The sequence below is a fragment of the Aphelocoma coerulescens genome, assembly GCF_041296385.1.
Source record: "Aphelocoma coerulescens isolate FSJ_1873_10779 chromosome Z unlocalized genomic scaffold, UR_Acoe_1.0 ChrZ, whole genome shotgun sequence".
Taxonomy (NCBI): Eukaryota; Metazoa; Chordata; class Aves; order Passeriformes; family Corvidae; genus Aphelocoma; species Aphelocoma coerulescens.
Genome location: NW_027184085.1, coordinates 34,586,969 through 34,611,145, shown reverse-complemented (window position 1 = coordinate 34,611,145; position 24,177 = coordinate 34,586,969). Strand labels below are relative to the sequence as shown.

The window sequence follows — 24,177 nt, the reverse complement described above, 5'->3', positions numbered from 1 at the left end:
ACTCCTCCTTTTAATGATAATTTTAATAAAGTATTAATAAATTTTGACCTCACAGTTTATCCATGCAGAGCTAACCAGTAGCATATATTTGCCTGATGACTCACTTTTAACAATATCTCTCTTTTCTTAAGCCAAATTACTTAGAAATCTTGCACTTTCTGTAAATCTTGAAGGCTCTGCTTGAGCAGGGAGGGTTGGTCCAGGTGCCCCACTGGTGATCCCTTCCAATCTAAACCACTCTGTGATTCTGTGATCCTCACCTTCTTCAGATATTCCATATACATTTTTCTTTTTTTGTGGAAGTTCAGAGGATTCAGTAGTATGTGTCAGGAAGTGGGTTGCAGGGTAAGCCTGGTAGGACCTGTGTTCATCAGAGGCATTTCCTGTCATTTCTCATTTAATTCCATGCTTTTAGGTAACTTACACAGAGCGACCTTGCTCTGTAGAAGTCATGTTTGCAGTCAGAACCTGTCTGTCTTTAACTGCCCACAGGTGTTGCATTTACAGTTCTCCAGTCATGTATTGTTACATCTGTTTGGTTGAAAAATACTCCCAGTTCTTCCTGTGACTTCCTGTGCCGCTTTCTCCAGAAGTCTGGGCTGGGGAAGAGCTTTTTTCCTCAGCTGATGCTTTTTCAGCTACTTGGACAGTTTCTGCTCCAATCTACTGCTGCCTTTCACCAAGTGGAAACACTTGGGCGAGACAGTCATTTAGTGCTGAAGTCAGACTGTGCTTGCTAACCTCTTATTGTTTAGAGACTTCACTTCCACTTTTTTTTTTTTTTTAAATATAATTAAGGTGTAGAAGCTTGTACCCCTCAGCTTAGAAAAGCAGAGGTCAGTATACCTTGGCTTGTGCTGTGGCCTGTAGTTCTTTAGCATATTTGGCCTTGGCAGAATTGGCAGAATTCCCAAGGAGATTATTTCTCTGTTCATCGTGGGGAAAAAAAGGAGTTTTGTTTATAATGGAAAAGTTTATTTCTGAATTCTAGAATTTTTGCAGTGCAGTATGTTCTTTATGTTCCTGAATCTATGTCAGTTAGTTATAAATGCTATCCATATATTACAAACTTCTGTAGTAATGACCGTTTTTCACTGCTTTAAGTTAGTTTGTTTTCACCTAACTCAGGTTTTCTCCAGGATGGTGTCTCTGACTTCATCCATGATAAAGCTTTCCAGCATAAATAGTCTGTAAGGCTATCAGTTTCATTTCTGGAACTTTAGATTTTTGCCGGATTTTCTTTATTATTTTGTTCATCTCAGCTAAAATAGAGGTAGCACCATCATTATCTGACTTAATTAAGTCTCCAGTTCTTCTATTTCCTACAGTAGCCAGCTGACTTACCAGCTGTATGAATGTAAATACCTTGAAGTTCCAAGAAATTTCTTACATTACTACAGCCTTGGTAATGGTCTTGCATGAGCATTGCTACCTTATCCTTTCAGACTCTGAAATGCATAACTGCTCCAAGACAGAGCATGATTTCTATTATGAATCATGCTTCTTCATTCTACTTTTTTTTAGCTTTCCGTTTTTCTGCTGCTGCATTCTGACATAAATGCTCTTCTGGCTTTTAATTGTCTGTTATTATCTAGTCAAAGTCTTGAGAGAAGAGGGAACACAACTTTCTGTTTATTGGTTTTGGGTTTTTTTCATTTTGGTTTTTTTTTTGGTTTTTTTTTCCCTTTTGAAAACCAGGGTGTTTTTCTCTCTTTTAAATGGTGTTATTTAAGCTGGGGCTGCTGAGCTGTTCAGATGCATGCATTTGCTACAAACATTATAATCTGAAACTACTTACAGGTTTTCTGTCTATCTGTAAATTTTGAGAACTTGTTAAGTCACAGTGTGAATATGAACAATTAAGTACTTCAGTCACCCAGATCAAAGAACTTAGTTAATGGAAGAGACACTTCACAGATACATGTTCCATGCAGCTTCTAAGGTAGAGGATTAAAATAACACTGAGATCAAAGAAATTGTGCAGACTGTGGCCAGTTCTTTAAGGGCGGAGGTTTTTTTGTTGGTTAGCTTGGGTTGGTTTTGTGTTTCTTTTGCTTTGGGTTTTTTGTATGGTTGGGTTTGTGGGTTGTTTTTTTTTTGTTGTGAGTGTTTTTTCAGAGAGAAACAGGGTAAGGGACATAAGAGAGACTAGTTCTTTGTTCCATTGCATGCTTGCAAAAATCCAGTCACCAGACTATAGTTTCTCTTGGATATTCATCACAGTCTTGTCACAGATACCTGAATTGTGCAGTTGTCGCTTTTTTTTGTTTTCTTCCTATTTTGCAGACTTTGTTGTGAGAAGTTGCTGACACACATGCAGTTTTTGCACTGCAATGTCATCAATCACACAGTCCCTGAATCTACTTCCTGTCAAATCAGATTTCAATAGCATCCTGATGCTTAATAATAGGATGGTGGCAAGAATGAGGTACAGACAGGTCTGTCAAAGCACACTAGAAGTGCAGAAAAAAATCACACCAGAAAATGAAATAGATGTAAATGTGCACTGTTACTGGATTGCCACAATCTCTACATTTAGTCTGAAGGCTGCCACACAAGTGTATAATTAGAGTTTGTTTCTTGTCATTGCATACCTTGCAGCTCTTCTGTTTAGTGTATTACAAGGACTTTATGTAACCTGTTCAAAACTGCATATCCTAAGTGTGAGTCACTTTGCCAGGGGCAGGAGGAATTTACCTGGATAAAGGAAGGCAGCTATCTATTGTTAGAGCTTGCAAACATGTGCAAGCAGCATTGCTCCTGTCACTTTTGGCATTGACTTGTGCCCTGCATCTAATGCCTGCAAGTTCGGTACTTTTTCTTGTGGACACTGAAACTTTAATACTGGAGGTTTTGCTGCACTGGGACCTCAATGGCAGATTTTTGTATCTACAAAGATACTGAAATGACTGTCTTTAGTGACTTTGCCTGGAGCTATGGCTCCTTCCAAGCTCAGAGGTCTCAAATTCTTTTCCTCAAAGATAGAACAGAGTACTTGGGTTCATGGCTACTACTGAAGCTTCAGCATAAATGTTTTGAGATGGAGGAAAAATTGATTGAAAGCCACGGAGTCACCTGAATCTAATTTTGGAAAATGAAAGGGGATCAGATTCAGCTTGGATCAGAAAATCATTCTGATTGCAGTTGAACTGGAACAATCACGCATGTTGGGCAGTAGTCCACCTTCATGAAGCGTGACCTGCAGAAGGTGGGCAAACATTTGCTGGAGAGAAGAACAGTGTGAATTGAAGAAAGATTGAAGGGGTACTGTGGCTGTAGTGACCCATGGTTACAACCTTTGGAGAAACAGTAAGATTAGTTATTTTAATGGGATTTTCTGGTAACTCTGTTTTTATGTCCCTATTTATGATTTATTATGTGGCAGCTGCAGAAATCATACTGAGATGGAGTAGCTACCTCCATCCAGAAGCTTCAGCAGAAACAGCTGCGAGAAGCGTTCTTTCAGTGAGACTGTAAGCACAGCAGGCACTGACAAGACAAGACAGAGCTAGTGCAGAAGCAATAGGAAATAACCACATGTACATCTTGAATCTAATTGCAATTTCCTAATACTCTAAGTGAGCTTTCTTTAAATACTGCTTGAAGATGTGTTGTTTTTCAACAGGCATTCTCCTCAGATGGTTTGGCTTAAGCGTTTACACAATTTATGGCAGGTTATATCTTCTCACAAGTCTTGAAAAGATAAACGGTGTTCTCATGGAAGTGATAGTACAGGTGCATGCCTGGTACTTACCATAACTAGTAAAACTGAAGAAAAAATCCCTACTTGTCGTAGAAAATTCAGATCTGGCATAAGCCATGTGGCTTCAACAATTTTGATCAAGTGAGACCTATGAATATTTTTCTTCTTTTAAAAATTTATTTACGTATTTTACTGAGAATTTTGCCTGAAGTCAGGCAGTTATTCTACCCCAGTCCAGTTCATTGTCCCACCAAGGAGAAGAGTTGGGATAGTGAGGGAGATGAAAGCAGATTCCTCCACATACAGTAGTAGAGAGAAATGAACTAGTGACAACTACTTTGTGGGATGCATGCTTGCAAAGCTGTGTTAACCAAGTGGAGGCTTCTGTTCAGATGTCTGTTTCTCCCCATCTGTTACAAAGAACTGTAGTAGCTAGATGTCTCTGCCATTTCATTAGGCAGATTTTAAAACCTGTTTGAATGACAGTAGTAGAGAAGGTGAAAGAAAGCAATCATTCTGCCTTCCAGAGTGATAATGAGGTAGAATTTCTGAGGCAGAGTTAATTTCTCTTCATCACTTTATGGCACCTGCAATAAACCAGATGTCTTCTGAAAAAATCACTGTCTTTGCCCCAGAAAGTTCATAGGTCAAACTTCAGCTGCAATAAAATGAGTTATAAACGGGGAGAACACAAAAACAAGGACAAAGTTCACATTCATGAAGTCCTAAAGGGTGTCCCTGGGATGTCTACTTTTCAAGAAGCCAAGAATGTTAGAGTTACATTTCATGAGCATGTTGTGGGAAGTGCACATAGATTTAGCAAAGACCAATTGAGAGTTGAAAGACGAACGGAAAAATAACTGTGAATGGCAGTAGAGAGTAACTTCTATTAAATTAGGTGAAGCCTGTGTCCTCCTGCTCATCTCCAATCTGCTCCTGGTTTGTTAAATGATTTGTTATTAATAGTCCCATACAACTACCAAGAAATTACAAGGGCACTTGTTTAAAAGAATAAATTAATTCACCATATCTAAAATCTTTGTGTATCGTGTACTCTGTACATTACTGACACATTAGTGGTTTGTTAGGTTTGCCAGTTATTTACAACCTTCACACTCTAACAGAAATAATTATTGGCCAATTTATAATATACTTCCTAAAATTGCAGTATCCATATTTTTGCCATCCTTGAATTTTTTTTTTCTTTTACTTTAAAGGACATACTTTTTCAGTCCTTTGAGTAGTCTTGTCCCTAACTTGCACAGTTGTTAGATAGTTCCAGTTAGTTGATTTTTTGTTTTGTTATCTGAATGTGAACTGCCTTTATATGCATTATGTGTGTCTGATTAAGACCTTTATTTTATGAAAATAACAAATTTCAGTTTTACAAGGCTACCTGAAAGTGATTATTTGTGAGAAAAACAATGTCTAAATCCTGCTTAGTCTATTTGTGGGATCATGTGCAAACTTAAGACCCAATTTGAGAGGATTTAAGTTCTCATTTATTTTTCTACTCTGCAAAAGGATTTCAGCTTAAAGTAATGTAGAGCAAGTAGAAGACCCACCTGCAGAGAAAGCAATTTAAGAGAACGGTGCATTGAGTGCTAGAATATTTATCAGTGATGCAAATATTCCATACACCTGTCTGTGTTCTATATTATATACTGCTGTTAAGCTTTATGAGTCTGTATATGATTTTTCGTATCTACAGGCTCTTTTGCAAAGCTGTATGACAAATATAGAAAAAATATATAGTTACTATTGACAAAAAGATGCAAAGGTATGTTTCTTCATAATGAAGACAGTTTAAGTTTTTTATGCATGGATAAAATCATCAAAGCACTTGTGCAGTAGACAGTAATATCCTAAACAGCAAAAGGAGAATGAGAGAAGTTTTGCTTTGTTATGCCCTTTATATAACAGAGACAATTGTCATAGTGTGCACCATTTGCTACAAATTCAATCACTTTCATAACCTAAAATACATCAACTTGTTTATCCTGCTGGTTATTCTCATCCCTTAATATTTCTTGAGCTTCAGAAGGTTGATAATAGGTTAAATGATCTGGGAGTCACTGTACTGTCACTGTGCACTATCAGTTTTACAATTACAGCTGATAAATGGTCTCAGGGCCATTTTCTGAACCTCTTCATGAGGCTAATAGGAAGAAAAATTTATTTTAGTCTCTAAAAGACTGAAAAAACCCATGGCACAGAAGGTTGCTGAATTTTATTGTTTGCTGTACAGCAAGAGAGTATTCAAGACAAATTGAAGTAAATAAGGGGCTTAGGTTTGAAAAATAAATTTTGCTACCTTCATGGGCATTGAAAGAGGTGCCCAAGTAAGGCAAAATTCACAAGAGGCTTACATTTTTCCAGTTGCATTTGCAATTTCCAGTAAATACATTTTTGTAGGAATAAAATGGATGTTTCAAGAACATTTTCCCTAAGGCTTGAGAAGGAGCTTTTTTATCTTTTACTTGGATTTAATGATGATAATTATATTAATAATAATAATATAAAAAAATTAAGACAAGTGATGTTTTAAAGACAAATTCCAAGGCTTGTTTTGTTTTTATTTTATGGATTGTGAAAACAAATACTTATCAGTTGCTAAGGGGATACTGGGTGACCAGCCTTTGGTGTTAGTGGTGATTGACAAAGAGCTGACTTTGGGCCAGCAGTTGCCTTCAGCACACTGTAGTAGCTATCAATTTGTTTCAAAGCAGTTGTTAAAGTATTCTGCATTATTTCATAACATTACTTTTCTGCTAAACCAACTGCTTTGATTGCTGCAGAAATGACGGGTGGTTACTAATGACACTCTTGAATAGGAGAGGAAATTAACAAGAAGGTAACCTTGTAGGAAAGGTCTGTGTCTTACATTCTGCCCTCCAGAGACTGTAAGTCTGTAGGTTTTCTTTTGAATTTGAAAAAAGTACTACAGATATTTTTATGAGCTTGAAATATGATCCAGGGGTTTCCTTTTGAAAACACATTGCCAGGTTACTTTTCTTGGGTTTTTTTTAAGTTTGGTGGGTTTTGTTGGGGTTTGTTTGGAATGGCGTGTCCTCTTGTACTGTACTATATGCTGTTCTTTCAGATACAGTCACTTGCTGTGGCAGTGAACAAGATGGGCATCCAGCAATGAAGCAGAAACTATTTGTATGTGTATTGGTTTGATCAAAGTTACATAATTACAGCTTTTGTTGGGCATTAATCATTCATGAATAGAAGCCTTTCAAGGAAAGAAAAATGTGACTCTTCTTATGACACAAAGCCAAATCTTTTTAGTAATCAAAGTAGCACTTTCAGAATGGAGTGTTGTTTTTTCCCACCAAATTGCTGGTTCTAAACTGCTATGCAGGTATAAGTTCTGCTTGGTGTGCAGTCTTAATTATTTAAGAGCTACACATCTCTGTCTTTTCTAAAAATAAGCAGCCTGTCTAGTGTATGCTGTTCCAAGAACTATTACAAGAGTAGCTTTGTTTACTTAAACCACTTCTTATGTAATTTCCACTCCTGAAATGGTTCTGTTCTAGTGCTAAAGTGGTTCTGATCATGGAACTTCTGGTGTCCTTTGCTTCCACTGTTAGTCTCTTGCTTGTTTGGTGGGTAGGAGAAAAAACCTATAAACAGGGAACAAACATTGTCTTCAAACTGGTGGTCATGCAAGGGAAGATACTCCCTTCCTTATAGACTTCTTTCCCTCCCCAATGCTTTTCTTCGTTCACCTCTTCCATCTTTTCTTAAAAATTCCTTTTTTTACTAGTTTCTGATTTTTGACTCAGTTCTGCAATTTTTTTAATCCATGCAGCACGATTGTCTATTCAGCATGGGAAAGTTTCAGGCATAGTCTCAATTTACACATATATAGTATCACAATTTCATGCTGTCATTTTGAAGCCTTCTCTGTCCTGCAAGCTCTGGCCATTGAATTTAGTCATTACACTTTATGAGGGTAGATTTTTATGGAGAGATTTTGCTTTCCCTGTCACTTTCGTTTTTCTCTGGATTCCCCACAGTCAATGCACTTCTTGCACTGACTGTTAGGCAGAATGTAATAAATACATTTGCATCTACAATCAGCATTTAAGCCATAAGATTGCATTGTGATGCCTTGGCATGCATGTACAATCAGCTGGAATTTGTGACTGTTTTTTTTCAGAATATAATGCGTGCTGCTTCACACTCCTAAAGCAATTTGAATGTCCCATTAGATTGGAAATGTCTCAAGAGGATCACAAAAAATGGGTATGGGTTTTGTGAAGGCAGGCAGGAAAGTCGAGGAGGAGGAGTTGTGCTCTGGGTTAAAGTGAATCATGAACTTATAGAAGTCAACTACAGTGACTGTGGGAGCCCTATCAAATGCCTCTGGGCCAAGACCAGAAGGGAGGTCTCCAAGGGGGATCTTAGACTAGGCATCTGCTACCCACCTCCAAACCAAGACAATCAGGGCAAAGAAGTACTTAAGCAGGGTCCCTTAAGCAACTGTTAGAGAACACATCCTGGGTCTTACAGACTTCAACTATCCAGACATTCTTGGTAGAGCAATACAGCAGGTCACAAAATCTGTCAAGTTCCTGGAATGCATAGAGGACTGCTTCCTCCTACAAATGTTAGATGTGTTAACCAGGAATGAGGCACAGCTGGACTTGCTGCTCACTAACCAAGGAAACCAGCTTTGTAATATCTCACTCAGTGGTGGCTTTGGCTGCAGTGATCACAGTGCAAAGTTTGGAGTCTGGCTGTGCATTCTGAAGGTAAGTACTAAGGCAGAGGAAACTGTTATGGAAAGAATCCTCCTGGAAGCCATCACAAGTCAGATGAAGCACATGATTAGGAAATGCCAGCATGGGTTCGTTCACAAGGTCAAATTGTGCTTGACAAACCTGATTGCCTTCTACAGCAAAGTAACCTGCTTGGCTGATGTGGGGCAGGCCATGGACACTGTCTACCTGTGTTTCTGCAAGGCTTTCTCTGTGGTCTCTCACAGCCTCCTGGTGAAGCTGTTGTGTAACAGCCTGGACAAGCTGCCCGTGCAGGGGGTGGGGAACTGACCCACAGGCAGCACCCAGAGTGGGGGTAAATGCCTCCTTTTCCAACTGGCAGCCTGGCACAAGTGGGACCCCCAGGACTGATGTTGGGCCCAGTGCTGTTTCATGTCTTCATAAGTGGTCATCCAGAGCACTTAAAATCACTCAGGGATCGAGTGGACACTTTGGAAGGGAGAGCCAACCTGCAGGAAAACGTGTGTAGGCTGGAAAGCAGGCGAAGAAGAACCTTATGAAGTTCAACAAGGACAAGTAATAAGGTTTTACACTGGGAAAGCAAATCCAGGAGCGCAGCCACAGGCTGGGAGCACAAGTCTGGGAAGCAGCTCTGTGGAAAGTGACCTGGGAGTCCCAGTGAGCGACAATCTCAGTATGAGTGAGCAGGGTGCTGCTGCAGCAAAGGAACCCAGTGAGATCCGGGGCTGCATCCACAAGGGCATCATCAGCAGAGATTGTCCCATTCTTGTCAGCGTTTGACAGGCCACACCTGGAATACTGTCGTCAGTTTTGGTCCCCACTATACAAAAAAGATTTGGACAGGCTGAAAAAGATCCAAAGGGCCACAGAGATGATCAAAGGGCTCGGAAGCCTGATGTGTGAGGAGAGGCTGAGAGAGTTGGGTTTGTTCAACATTGAGAAAAGAAGGTTGAGGGAAACCCTTACCGCCACATTCCAGTATTTAAAGGGTGGCCACAAAGAACATAGAGACTCTATTTTTACAAGGGATCACATGGAAAATATGAGGGACAATGGGTTAAAGTTACTCCTGGGGATATTCCACTTGAACTCAAGTGGAAATATTTCACAGTGAAAACAATCAGCCAGTGGAATAATCTCCCCAGAACTGGTGGATTCCCCAACATGGAGCATTTTTGAGATTTGGCTTGACAGGGTGCTTGGCTACCTTGTCTAAATCATGCTTTTGTAAAGAAAAGTTGAACTTCCGGAGGTCCCTTCCAACCTGCTATTCTGTGGTTGTATACTGAGTTAGAAGCCCATGTCTAAGTTATTTGAGCAATTTGAAAAGTTTCAGTTTGTAAAACCAGAGAATTTATTTTTTGTAGACTTTGCTACAATAGTGATTCTTTTAAATATTTTAATTAAAAAGCACTTATTTCACTGGGGTCTAGGATGTAAAGATGACAGGGTGTTGTTATTACAAAAATGTTCAAAGAGTTTAGCTGTAATATTACTGATAAAGAGCAGAAGTCTGCTTTTAGCAAACTCATGCTTGAATTCTTACTTTCTGCACAGACTGCATCCTCAGCTATTAAAGGTGCTATCCAGTTGGGAATAGGATACACGGTAGGAAACCTTACATCAAAACCAGACAGAGATGTTCTTATGCAAGACTTCTATGTAGTGGAAAGTGTCTTCCTACCAAGGTAAGAACAAGCATGTTCAATTTTTTCTTCAGTAGAATTTAATAATTAAACTCTCAACTAGATATTTTGAACCAGGTTTGTTCTCCAGTTCTAACAAAATTGTGTTAGAGTAAGTATAACACATGAAACTTGAAAATTATCTGGTCTTCATGTTGTCATTGAAAATGAAGGTAGGGAGAGAAGTGGAAAGGTCACAGTTCATCTGAAGATTTGAGACTTACCATTTGTAGAGAGGGAAAGTAATTTTTACACTTTCAATTGGAGGAGTTGTCAATTAGAATTTGAAGTGATTTGTGGATCCAGCATTTACGTTTGTTTAGTTGTGGTTTATTTTCTAAAAATAATACTTGATATATTGTTGAGGGTGTTTAAAAATTTATGGAAATTCAAGTCCTGCCACTTGAAGTATAATAATTTATACTACAACACTGCATTTTATTTACACTATAAAATTCTATCCAGGATTCCAGTCTGTGAGAACACTCAGCTCCTACAGGCTATGCTGATTACAGGTTGTGCACCTTTACTGCTTTGCTACCTCAGCTTGTATCACTGCCAAGTTGATGGTATAAGAAATTGTAGCAATACAGTTATGCTGATAAGGGAAATCAAGGTCATACTGATTTTTAGTGTTCAGAAGATGAAGTACAGTGTCATATACCGTTTCCGAGTTACGTATGCTAGCAAGAGATGAAGAAGGTTTAGGAGAAATGTATTTCACAACCAGGATGACTTACTCTGTTGAGTGCTGTCTGGGTTCTCAGAATTGATTAAGTACAGTCATTTCAGTAAGTATATGCTATATATGTATTATTTCCTGCATTTGGGAATGATTTCTATCAGTTTTTCCAAGTTTTGTTCATGTGCAGTTTGAATGCTACTTCATAAGGTGTTCTGAGTAATTTATAATCCTTAATATTTACTGGTGTCACTAAACCAAGTTAAATTAACAATGTACAAAGTAATTGCAGGCTCTTTAAATTTTGGTAAATTTAAATTTTGTAATTTTAAATTTTGGTATAAATGTAAATTTCCTTGATTTGACTTCTGGTTTTCATTGAACTGGGATATCCTTCAGAAAAAAAAAAATTCTTTTGTGAAATGAAGCTTTTACATTACATTCTCTATTTCCTAGGAGTTGAGAGTTTTCATATCCTTGTTTTGGCGTTAATCATAGGGTTTGTGCACAGATTAGTAGTCTTTCTCTTGTAGATTAGGTAGATATAGAGAAGTTAACTATATGCATGTGTTTTCATATACACTATAATCACAAAATTTTGTTTAAAAAATCCAACTTACAGGTAAGAAATTTGCACATAATGCAAAAAAGTTTTTATTGGTTAGAAAAATGTCTGCCTATGACAGTGATGGAGGCTTCCATCACTGGATGGTATGTTTGCTATATCAGTTTTGTTCATGGAAACTAAATGGAACCTACATGCTAAAACTGTTTTATTACATAGCATGGTTTGAGAAAGAGCATCTACTCTCTTTCTTTTTAAACTTAGTTTTAAAGCAACAAGTAAAATAAAACAGTTTGTAGTCCATGTCATTGCATGTGCCTTCTTTGCTGTGAGACTCACATGTATGTACACACAGAAATGGGATTTCCTTTTTTTCTATTGGTATTAAAGGAAGAGCTGGGAGTCATCCCTTCTGGCCTGAAGCAAAATCAAAAGGCAGAAGGAAGAGACTGAGTGCACTAATGTAAAATTGAATAGAAAAGCTTTAGTAAGAGCAAGATGAGGTTGAGAAAACTTTTTGCAGAAGTTTGCAGCTGAAGGAGAACCTAACAGTGCAGCGAGAGTGGTGCTAAATCTTTCCGGACAGTTTCCTATAAAAACGAAATATTTTGGGTAAAATTAGACAAATAAAAGTAATGGCCAAAGCAGTGTAGTTTTGGGGTTTGTGATTTTTTTTGCATAGCTAGGTAGTAAGCAGTATATAGCATAGTGAGTAATCTTGACTGTAACAAAGAGCCTCTTCATAAAGAGCACTTGTTGACAATGTTGACTATCTGTAGCAACCTCCCAGGACACTTGATTTCTTATGCTGATGCACAGAAATTTCAAATTTCAAATCCTGCTATGTCTCAATGTAACATGCACTTTTATTTATCTAAAATATATTCAACCAGAGGTGTATTACTGTGCATAAATTGTAATAATTTAGGATTGCACAAAATTAATACATGATTCTTTCTTGCTGGTTGAGAGTATTGGGATGTTGTTTCATGATGGCATTATGAGGTTTGGTCCTGAGTCACATGAATAGGAAGCTTCATTACCCATGTTGGAAGTAAAAAACAAAGGTTACACATTCTTTACAGCTAGGGCTGCACTCCCAAGGTGCACCTCAGCTGCTCTTCATTTTTTCATAGGGGGGTACCTACATGTGATGGCAGCACTGTTAAAAGTAATTACTGTAATGACTTTTTTTTTGTTCCCTTTGGATTGGTCTGGGCTGAAAGCAGTTAGTGGAAATTAGTTACACCAGCAGGTGAAGTGGGTTGACCTCTACCTGGGAGTACCCTGGAGCAAGCTGAGGGTGGGTAAACTTTCTGCAGAAGTTTGCAGCTGAAGGAGAGCCTAAGAGTGCAGCAAGAGTGGTACTGAAACAGGTGCTTACCCAGCAAGGTGCAGTATTTTTCCACTTGCTTTGGGCACAAATAATGCAGCTGCAACTTCAAACTGGCTATCAGCTGAACTTTCCCTTCATTGTGGCAACTTCACAGCAGCCTGCCTCTTAGCATGGTGTCCTACTCCACCTTCCTCCCATGTTTTCCCTGTCTCACCTGTGTCTGGCAGCGAGGTGAGAAGATTTTTTCAGTCATAGGCACCACCTGCTTTGATAGCAGCAGGAGCACAGTTGTGGTCGTAGTGGTAAGATAGACCTAAGGTAGTAGAAATGCAATGCAGCCTTGGCAGCAGTGAGCAGAAGAGTGTTATATCTGCCCTTCTATAATTAGGGGGAAATAGTCAACACTTGTTTATGAATTTTATTGGTTGAAGAGGATAAATAGTCTCTGCATACCTCTCAGACCCTGAAATAACCCCTCAGCCTGTGTCTCTGCTTCAGTAGTCATACTGAAGTGTTCAGGATTCATTAAGACAGGAGAAAAATGCCAGGGGAAAAAGTGGTTAGGTCAGATCTGAACATAACTGCTCTACATATCGTAGGAACTACTGATGTAAATCAGGAGTAACTCCCTGGATTGCAGGTTACTCCTGGTCTAGAGTTACTTTGTAACTGTGTTAAATTGGTCGTTGTTTAGCCCAGATTAATTTAGGTGTTTATTTCTGGAAGTGACTTTGAGTGAAGTACAGGTGTCTCTGTACAGTGGGTGGATTTGAATTGCAAAGGTGCTTGCCTTCATTTGCACATTGTAGTGGTGGAGGACCTTTCATCCCTTTCTCTTCAAGCTCCCCAGGAGTTCGTATAACATGTTACTTTTGGAAAATGAGGTATTACTGGAAGCTGCTATAATGGTGCTCATTGAGAACCACCTTCCAGATAGAGTTAAATTGGTACTATGCAAATATGCTCCTAGGATGGAGAAACAAAATGAACCCTGCACTGAGCCACATGATTCTGAAGACAGAGTCTGAAGTCTCCACCTACAGAGTGAAATAGAATATTTCTCCATTGAATGAAGGGAAACCACTCCAAGTAACCTCTTTTCTGGCTTTTCAACTCTGCTTTGGAAATCCAGAAACAAAGGTGCTTACTGCAGTGTTGGTACTGCTGCAACAGTGGGGGAAGGGTTCAGTGGGAGAGTTCATCCTGCATGTGCTCTATGCTCTGTCCTATGACTGAGCTGTGTGGGGCATGTTTGTGCCCCTGTCTTCCTTGGCTGGAACCAGTTCCCAGTGGCACAATTTGCTTCTAGTTAGTAGTTAGTACAATGTGGCTGCAGCAATATTTTGTCAGCCCTTTGACTGGGCTGTGGCACTGGCTCCCGATGAGATGGCCATGGTTAGAACAGCTCGTTGCTCATCTGTAAGCCTAGCTCTGGCAGATAGTGGTGGCTCAAGCTGGTCACTGGGCCATGGGGATGTGCAGCTGTTTGTAAAGTGGCAGTGTAGGCAGCTTGTTAAGCTCTTCCAGCAGACATAGAAGGAGGTGCATTTTCTGTGGTGATGATTGAGAAGCCAAACAGAAGCTGCTCCATTATATCAGCTAATATTGGCTATGAAGCTTCAGAAATGCAGAGTGTTTTAAGCAAGATGGTTAGTTTCAGCTGGCATTTTTTTGTTGTCTTAGATGGAGGCTGCTTCTAAGCACAGCTGTTGAGTTTGACCTTTTTTGCAGCAACTTGTTAGTCAATCTTACGTACTTCCCTTGCTAATACACTTTTACTGAGGGGTCTAGACCCTGCATATTGAGAACAGTTGCTGTGGTTTCTAATTGAGCTGGGAAGTGTTAGATGCCGATGACCTGTAAGCACTCTGCAGCTACAGTTTGTGTACTGAACTGGTTCATTTACAAATTGCTTTCTTGTGACGCTAATGAAAGATTATTCAGTACTTTCTGCTCTTTAATGTCAAAAGCTTATTGTGATAGTATTTGAATAACTGCTCAAATAAGTAATCAAAAAGTACTAAGAAAGTACTTTGACATATGGCCAGTCTGGGTTCTACCCTACATCCAAAACTGAAGTGTACTGCTTTCTAGTATGTTTTTGAGGACTGATTGAGGAAAAATGATACTTACCCTTGGAAATATCTTTGTACCAAATCTGTATCACAGGTTAGCTGATGGACTAAGGAGTGTATTTGTGGTATAGAATGCTCTGCAGGTTCAGTGTGACTAGTATTTAAATGTTCACACTAGCAAGAGTTGTGTAACTTAGACCATGATATGTGTTTCCAGTGGGCGGTTTCACAAGGCCGATAAAGTGACCTGAATATTTTGATATGCTGCTGCTCTTCTTTGATACTTTGGTTGCAGAGCTGCACAGAACTCATGTTCTGACAAGGTTTTTACAGTTTGTGAGTTGAGTGATAGCACAGAGAGGAGGATGAAAAACAAGTATTAGAAATGGGCATACTTTGGCAACAAAAGCTAAAAACCTGTTATGAATTACTGGACTCAGCTACTTCTGTTACCAACAAATTATTGGTAAACCTCTGATTACCTGGATAGTTATATGGTTATGTAGACATACTTGAACTACTTTTCAAGTACTCTGAGATCCTACATTTTAATAGCATTTCCAGTTGGTTATGAAATAGTCATATCTTCGTCATCGTAAGTAAATGCTTCTGTATTCAGCTGTTACATAGATATGATTGGCTTGGCTTGTTTTAAAGTTGTTTACTATTCCTAGTTGTATTTCAAAGCTGCTTTGCAGGGAACTGCTTAGGTGACTGAAAGTTTGGTGACTGAAAGTTTAGGAAAATGTGAGAAAAAAGGGTATTACCAATGGACTTTATCCCACAGTATGAAAAAAACACAGACACACCTATTTGTACAGATAACCATGATACCTACTTCCATCACGTGGGAAATTATACTTTCCTGAAATTACATACAGGAAAGGAGTATACCAAAGCACTACCTGACCTGCAGCGTGTGTTTGTTTGATACAGTTTTTAGAGCTGAAACACATTTTGATGAATTTTTAAAAAGCAGCTGTATCCAACAGCAATGAAACTGAAATTAGATCATTTTAGTTTTTAATGTTGGGAGCATTTAAGTTCAGACATTTTATTTTGATTTTTACAATCTGGAAAAGAGTTGCTTTCACTGAAAGACCTGAGGTGTTCCTCCTCTTCAGGTTTTTTACAGTATACATGAGAAAGTTATACATGGGGTCACAACTACAGACTTAATTCTTTTGTTAACAGCTCCATCAGAGCCTTTTAGCAATCCTCAGAATGAAGGCTTGCTACCAAGATATGCAGCTGGCTCTCTGCTCCTTCAGATAGGTGTGATATCTCCTGAGTACATCCTACCAGGGTGAGGCCGCAGCAAAGAAAAGCTGCCAAGAAATGTATCTGAATGTCTTGTTTAGCAAAGTTTTGCAAGCCATGGGGTTGACTATTAAAAATGTAATTCGTTTTAGTTCACTTTTAGTTTGATACTGCACCACCTATGCTTTTAATCCACTCTCAGTATTTACAATGTGACAGGCTAAGATGCACATACTGCCATTTCTAGGTGTGCTTGATTTAAAAAAAAAAAAAAAAAATTACAATTTAAGTATTAAACCAAACTTGCATTTGAAGCTTAGTCTCTCTTCTTTAGTCTGCCTACAAATCTTTTTCTTTTGTGTGGTCTAACAGCTAAGGTTATTGAAATACCTCATAAGTTACAATTGTTCCCTAATCTTTCCAAAGCCTGTATTTTGTTGTCACAGCTCATATAGAAAGTCTTGAATTCCTCAAGTTTGCCAGAATCAGAACTCATTTTAAAAGTCTTTATCTTTGTTTTTGTGGTAGACCTGGTAAACTAGCTGAGACGAAAATTATATGGTTACCCCCTTTCTGTTATGTCCAAAGCACCATTTTGCAGATTTAATTTTTTGTCAATAGATCATGGGCATTTTTCTTGTTCAACTTCAAAGACATAATCATCCCCATGAAACTCCCTAGACTGATTAAAAATCGTTATATGTAGTGCTTTGCACATACACTTTAATTCCACGAAAGCAAAACTGTAAAATGCATCAAGAAAATGTGGAGAGAAACCGCCGAGTACATTCTTTCAATAGCTAATAGAGTGGAATGTGAATAATTCTAAATAGGGTAGGGATGTAATTACATAAAGCATTCTGTACAGTGGAGTTTGTCGTTTTCCAGCAAGAGCAAGACCATACTCCATTCATATTTGTCATATGAACTTCAAATTGATAAGAAATTTGAAAGGTTTCCATTACTGTAGGAAATTACTGGAAGTGAGGGTGCTTTTTCTATTAAAAATACCATCAAGAAAACCTTAGAAACTATTTTCCAGAGTACTAACAAGAAATCTTAAATTTGTGTCAAGCTTGCTTCATAAGTTACAGAAGAGCTTACTGTTGGGATCAGTAAACTATTCTATTAGGTAGTGAAGCTGAAATGAATTAATACGATTAACAGAAACAGTAGGGTATGATAAAATACTCTGTAGACCTTAAATATAAGGTATTTCTTAAAGATGATTTTATAAAGAATAAAAAAATTCGTCTGCATAGTTAAATTGACTGTTATATCTGTAGAAAAGTAATCTGATATGTTCTAAATACATGGAATTGCCCTCTGTGTAGAAGCTGTTCCAAAATAATTGTTCTGTTTTACAATAAATCTCCCCTTGCTATGCATTACTGTACACCTGCTGAGCCAGCATTGGTCATTTTACTCCACATGCGCTTAGCAAATGGCTCAGAGCAGTGCTACTGTCATAGCAAACCTCCTACCTTCATCTCACCTTAGTGAAGTGACAGTACATGTTCTGGTATAGTAAGGACATGTCATCTATTTGCTGATATGCTTTCACAGGAGAAGCTTTCGAGTTATGCCTGGAGGAAACAGATTTATAAAAGTATTTAGTACTGAAAGGTAGAACTTTATAAAAATGTTTAGATGCTTTATATTCCCTGACAATTATGTGATACTTCAGTAGAAAACACTATTCTGTTCTTTTTCCCATCTTATGACAATTAAATGCATTTACAAGTATGACCCCAGGTTCCCAGTGTAGCTGTATGACCACTGGGGCATCCTCATATTGCACAAAAATTCAATGAGTCACAACCAGCTATAAAAAACTTAATGTCAGACAAATCTGGCAGTGTTCTGAGCAGCTGAAAGGCCTTATGAATGGGCATGAATGAGCATATCTTAACAGTAAAGAAAAACTACCATCTTTAGCTTGTATCCTACTGACATCCGTCTTTTGGCTCTATAATGGAACAATAAAGCATATGTGGATTTGATTTTGATACCTTGGAATTGTACTGCAGTAGACATAAAGTGATCAGAAGAGTTCATTAGGACTAGGTAACCTTCACTATTACCTGTAGGGTTTAGCACTCCAAGAAGCAGCAGTGTTCTATTGTCTTTGTTTGTATGGTTGGTCATCCACAACCATCTTTTTATGTGTGAATTCACGACAGAAATCTGTCTGGTTTTTTTCCTCCTTATGTCTCTTATTCAAGAGTCTGAAGTCTTACACATTTCTGGAGCCTGAGAAAGATTGTTCACCTGCTGTCACAGAAACAGTTTGGTTTTGTGGGGGTTTGGCAGTGTGCATGCAGGGGCTGCTAGGTGGGTTGATAGGCTTCTGTCATCAAACTATTATTGTTAATGAAAGGTGGCAAGTCCATGTAACAAGTATTAATTGTACAGGATGAAACCTCTGTAATTATTTAATTATATTTAATTTAGTCTTTTTCAGGAATGTTGCTTAACATTTATTGCTTTTCATATCTGTGTGAATTTGTAGCCTTTTTAGTGTCCTTTGGATATTCTTTTTGCCAGGCATAATGGCAATATTCCACATTTCTGAATAATTTAATTAGCGTACGTGAGTAGAGAAGTGCTGGAAAAGCTGACTTCAACTACTGTGTCAAGTCTTGGATTTTGTATTTATCTATTTATCAAGCCGTTTAGAGATGCGCCAAACTGATAAGGACAGTAGAACAGAACAACATTTGCTCTTATCAAGGACAGTAGAACACAACAGGACAACTCTGGAGAAATAGATAAAGGATGCAGCTTAGGCAAACAGAAGTCATGCTAAACACAAGCAGGAAATCAGCTCAGCTCTGCAAGGCTGACAGTAGAAGTTATGCAAAACAACGATATTGCACTTACTCAAAAGCAGGGGTCAAGGAACAGCCACATAGAAATGACACTGGACATTGAAGACAGACCCCAAAGAATCACATAAGGACTTCTGGTAAGGGGAGTGATTATGTCAAATAAAGTGAAGTAAGCAGGGATAGTGAAAGAGTAAGTAATCAGTGTGTACGATAAAAACTGTTCACTCGATGCTCAGGGCACTCAAATGGAGGAAGGGTCCCCCGAGAGACCAGCAAGCTGTAATAAAGGCCTGCTTTTTAATACTCAGAACTGTGTTAGGAAGTTTCTATCTGGCTGATTTCATTATCAAAAATCTGTCTGAAAGGTGTTCTTGTTTGTTTTGAAATCATAGTGTAGAACTTCACTCCTCTGCTTAAAAGCCCTCTCTCGAGGTTTCCATCATAAATGAATTCACGAGCAGGTTTGGGGCTTTTTTTGAAATCTAGCAGCATTTTGCCGCTGATGTTTTCCTTTAGCTTAAATATAGTGTTCGTCTCAAGACTTTTGTAAATCAGCCTAAAAATACAATGAGATGATAAATATAAAACAAGGAAAAGAGCTAAAGAGTACAGGTAATGAACAGAAGGAGCTAGAAGCCATAGGGTAGCAGGAAAGCTATGACATATTCACCACCACAGGAACATGGTGTGATGACCAGAGTGCTGCACTGGATGGCTACAAGCCCTTCAGAAGGGACAGGCAAGGAAGGAGAGGTGGTGAGGTGGCTCTGTACATTAGGAAGTGTTTTGACTGTACAGAGCTCAAGGATAGTGATGAGAAGGTTGAGTGCCTATGGGTGACAATGAGGGGGAAAACCAAAAAGGCAGGTATCCTGGTGGGAGTCTGATATAGACCACCCAACCAGGATGAGGAGGTGGATGAACTATTCTACGATCAGCTGGCTGATGTTTCATGATTGTCATGAAATCATGGGAAATTTTAACCTGCCAGATGTCTGCTGGAAATTCAACACAGTGGAGAGGAGGCAGTCCAGGAGATTCCTGGAGTGTGTGAAGATAGCTTCCCAACACAGCTGGGAAGTGAGCCTACCAGGGGAGCTGCCCTGCTGGATCTGCTGCTTACAAACAGAGAAAGGGCTGGTGGGAGACACTGTGGTCGGAGCCATCTTGAGCACAGAGACCATGACACAAGAGTTTTCAATACTTGGGAGTGGCAGTCTCTGCCCTGGACTTCTGAAATGCAGACTTTGTCCTGTTCAGGTTTAAACATGATCTTTATGCAAATGCATACAGGTGGTGAAAATAAGTTCCTTTAAGGCAAGAAAAAGGAATTTGCTGGCTCTGTCTCTCACAGTCATTTCTATTACAGTGATTAATGATGATACAAGGGTTTATCTGCATATATGCTCTTTTCTCAGCAGCAAACAGTCAAGTTAGGCAGTTTCACAGTAAAAGTAGCTGCTAATAATTGCTCAGTAATTTGGTTTGGTTTTTGTTTTTGTTTTCAGTGAAGGGAGCAATCTTACCCCTGCTCATCATTACCCTGACTTCAGATTTAAGACATATGCACCTCTTGCCTTCCGCTATTTCAGAGAACTTTTTGGTATCAAGCCTGATGACTATTTGGTAAGAGCCTGCAGTTTTCCTTTGAGTTACAAATGATTATAAAGCATGCTAGTTTTATTGTGGCAGAAAAGGATTCTTAAACGGTGCCCAACTCAGTAAGAAATTTTGTGTGTGGAGGGGTATATAACTAGTGAATATTTTTAATGTTTACAGAAATTTTAATTCTTTGTCTTTGAGACGATTAGTGTAAAAAACCTGCTTTGTTAATTGACTAAAGCAACATCCATGCCATTCAGAAAATTCTTCTAGAGAAGTTATAATCAGTCGTTTCAGGACTTTTGTCGATTCAGTTCTAATTAAGTAGTTCTGTGTTATTTGTGTTACTTATGCACTTCATTATGAGTGATGTCTGCAAATGTTCCAGTCTAGCTTTGAGACTAAAAATGGCAGACTAAAAATGAAGCATTTTCTAATATCTCCTTTGTTCTATTTCATAAACTGAACACTTAGTCTTTCACAGTGTTCAGTGGTTTACATGAGAAAAAAAAATTACGAATTTGCTGACATAGTAAAAGCAGGCTTTGCTTGCTGGAACCACTTTGTACAGTGCTAGGACAAGTATTCACTATTTTATTTCTCCTGTAGTTCTGCTTTTGGACAGGTAGCGTGAATGCAAAGCTGGATTGTCTTCTAGATGTTTGCCCTATATCCAGTTTGTTTCATGGAGGGTCACCCAAGAAATCAGAGTCCTGGTACAAATTAGCAACTTTATATGTCAGAGTTTTATTGTGCACTTTTTTGAATGAGTTTTAAAATCTTTTTGTTCCATTATTGATAATGGCTTCTTTAAAACCATAAGAATTTGAAAGGGCTTGGGCAAATAAAAAAGAAAAATTGATTAAATGGTGCTGAAACATTACTTAATATACTACTAAATATATTGTTTCTGTTGTGTTCAAGTATGCTATAATGGATTTTTTTTCCTATATGGACAATAAGCCTGACAGCAAAACTTAGCTGTTTTTGCTTTTACTCAGGTTGAATGTGGGTGTCTTAATGTGGGTGTCTTATTTTAATTCTTTAGTGCTGTGTATGGATTTTGTATTACTAGTCCTCATGACCATAGTTAGATATAAAAAAAGATAATTAATTTGAATTATAAATGGTAGTAACAAGGAAATAAAGTTGTTTGGGAATTTTATAAATCATAGAGTCATAGAATGGTTTAGATTGGAAGAGGCTTAAAGATAATTGAGTTCCAACTTTGCTGCCATGGGCAGGGACACCTTCCACTAGACCAGGTGGCTCAAAGCCCCATCCAGCCTGGTATTGAACACTTCTGGGGATGGGGCATCCACAATTTCTCTAGGCCACATATTCCAGTGCCTCACCATCCTCAGGGTGAGGAATTTCTTCCTTCCATTGACCGCCAACTCTTAGAGTATGACCGATTCCTTATCCACTGAGTGATCCATTTATCGAATCTATGCCTCTCCAGTTTAGAGACAAGGACATCATGTGTGACAGTAATGTCATTATGTAATGTGTTATTTATCTTATCTCTTTTTATGGACTTGGCAAAAGATGAAGTATGTGGGCTGTGTTGCCAGATGCTAAAAAGACTGTGCTTCCTAGAGTAAAGCTGTTATCACCTGCAACTTCTTTTCCATCTAAGGAAGCCTTTGCAGTAGCAGAAGTTAAAGCTTATAGAAAGACTGCATGCTGTAAGATTTGTGACAGCCAGTTTAACTACAAAAAGGCTATGCCCTGAGGGAAATTCCCAGTAAAGAAAACTTGTTGCAGATTCTTTTTTCTCTTGGCACAGCAAAACACACGAGTGGTATGTGGGTAGTAGTAAATGATTGTCCAGCTGTGGCTGAAGGGCATCGGAAGTAAAATAAGAAGAGTAGAAATTACAGCAAGCATATGTGAGTTTACACCGTTAATTTGAAGTGACAAAGCTCAAAGATTTAGAGCTTCACATTTTCCAAGGAGGATGAGTGGTAATGCACTGTAGGAGTCAGACTGCATAACAAGCTTAAATACATTGGAACAGCAGGTAGAATTAAATTGTCACTGGAAACCTCATGGAGTACTGTCATTTTGCAGGGAAACTTCTTGCTAATAAATACTCAGTTGTCAGGCTCCTGGGGATTTTCTTACTTTATGGTTTTGATTTGACTTTCAGACGTGTCCAGTCAAAACTAGCTGGGCCCTTTATATAGCAGTATTTGGTGGGTAGACTTCTTTCAATACCAGTTTCACAGGATAGGATTGGCCTATTTGTCTATAATGAGAAACCTCTACTCCCAGTTTATTTTTCTACCATCTTGTACCTGTTTCCTTCAAAAATGGATATGAAAAGCAAACAGTTGCAATGAAAATATCTTCTCAAAGTTTTTGACTCGGGAATTTGCTGTGCTGACAGCATGAGAATCAACTACTTCCACCTCAACCACTGGCTTCACTCCAAAGGAAAGTTCACCGGTTGCAGTGGGACATGAAGAGGGATCGTCTGCTCAGCTGCCACCTGCTCTTCCATGATTGTGCAGCATGTCCTGGGCAGAGTGGCCTGCCAAACCTTAGCCAAATTTCTGTGAACCAGCTTGCTGTACAGCAGCAGTAGTATTGCTACATGATTCTCTTGTGCCTATTTGAACTTACAGTTCTTCATATTAAACTTGTGTTTGGGTAATGCATGCATTGGCAGTGAAAAACAATTTTTTTCTCTTCCAGTACTCAATCTGCAGTGAACCTTTAATTGAATTATCCAACCCAGGTGCCAGTGGGTCGTTGTTTTTTGTAACTAGTGGTGACGAATTCATCATCAAAACAGTTCAACACAAAGAGGCTGAGTTTCTTCAGAAGCTCTTGCCAGGTTATTATATGGTAAGCAATTGAAGACTGTATTTTACCTCTATTTTTCCTGTTTCATGTCACACTTCTGAAGATTGTTTCATTTGTCTTGTAATATTTCACTGGGTTTATCTGTATTTTTTGTAATATTTTTTACATTTTTACCTGCCTTTCTACTTCATGCCCTACACACCTAACGGAAAGAATAGATATAAATCAAGAATATATTTAAGATAAGAATTGGTGCTCTTTTAGCATTCAAGATGAAGCTGAATGTCATCACCTGATTTGATACCAAACTTTGCTTCTAATAAGCTAGTAACAGAATAAGGTTTCTAAATTTCTAATTCAGTTTTTTTCTCCATTTTGTGTTTGTCTACCCTCTGCATTTCACTCAGAGTGGACAAAGAAACTAGACCGGTCAGTTTCACTTTTGTTTCCAACTACTTCTAATTTCCATTTCTCATGTGTAAAAGCAATGATGTAAAAGATATTTTTATCCATGTAATTTGTTCAAAACTTAACTTTTAAATGGAGCTTCTTGAGGACTAATTCTAAGTCCATTGTATTGAGTTTTGTGTGTCATCAGAAGGGAAAACCATTGATTAAAAAGTAAGTAGAATTTAATTAATTTTCTTTCTTAAGAAGAGCCACTCATATGTATGAACAGAGATTCTTCTGGGTGGTATGTGGGATTTTGTATTATTAGACCTGTGACTGACTTTCTTTTCTTGCTTTGTTTTCTGAAGTAAATACTTGAAAAATTACCCTCTCACTTATACTAAAAATGAGGAATGTTGTCATTATTGCACTAAAGTAACATGGATTCACTGTGTGTGTAAAAAAAAAAAAAAAGGTGTGTACTGA

The 24,177-nt window shown here is 38.4% G+C and overlaps 1 protein-coding gene across 9 annotated transcripts in view; it reads left to right on the top strand.

Annotated features, from left to right (window-relative positions):
• PIP5K1B (phosphatidylinositol-4-phosphate 5-kinase type 1 beta) overlaps positions 1–24,177 on the top strand; it is a 102,466-nt gene that overhangs the window by 43,235 nt on the left and 35,054 nt on the right. For all 9 annotated transcript variants that reach the window (XM_069000867.1, XM_069000865.1, XM_069000868.1 and 6 more), the window contains 3 exons: positions 10,012–10,142; positions 20,397–20,514; positions 23,191–23,343. In XM_069000867.1, coding sequence (XP_068856968.1) covers positions 10,012–10,142; positions 20,397–20,514; positions 23,191–23,343 — 402 coding nt within the window. The remainder of the gene's footprint in view (positions 1–10,011; positions 10,143–20,396; positions 20,515–23,190; positions 23,344–24,177) is intronic.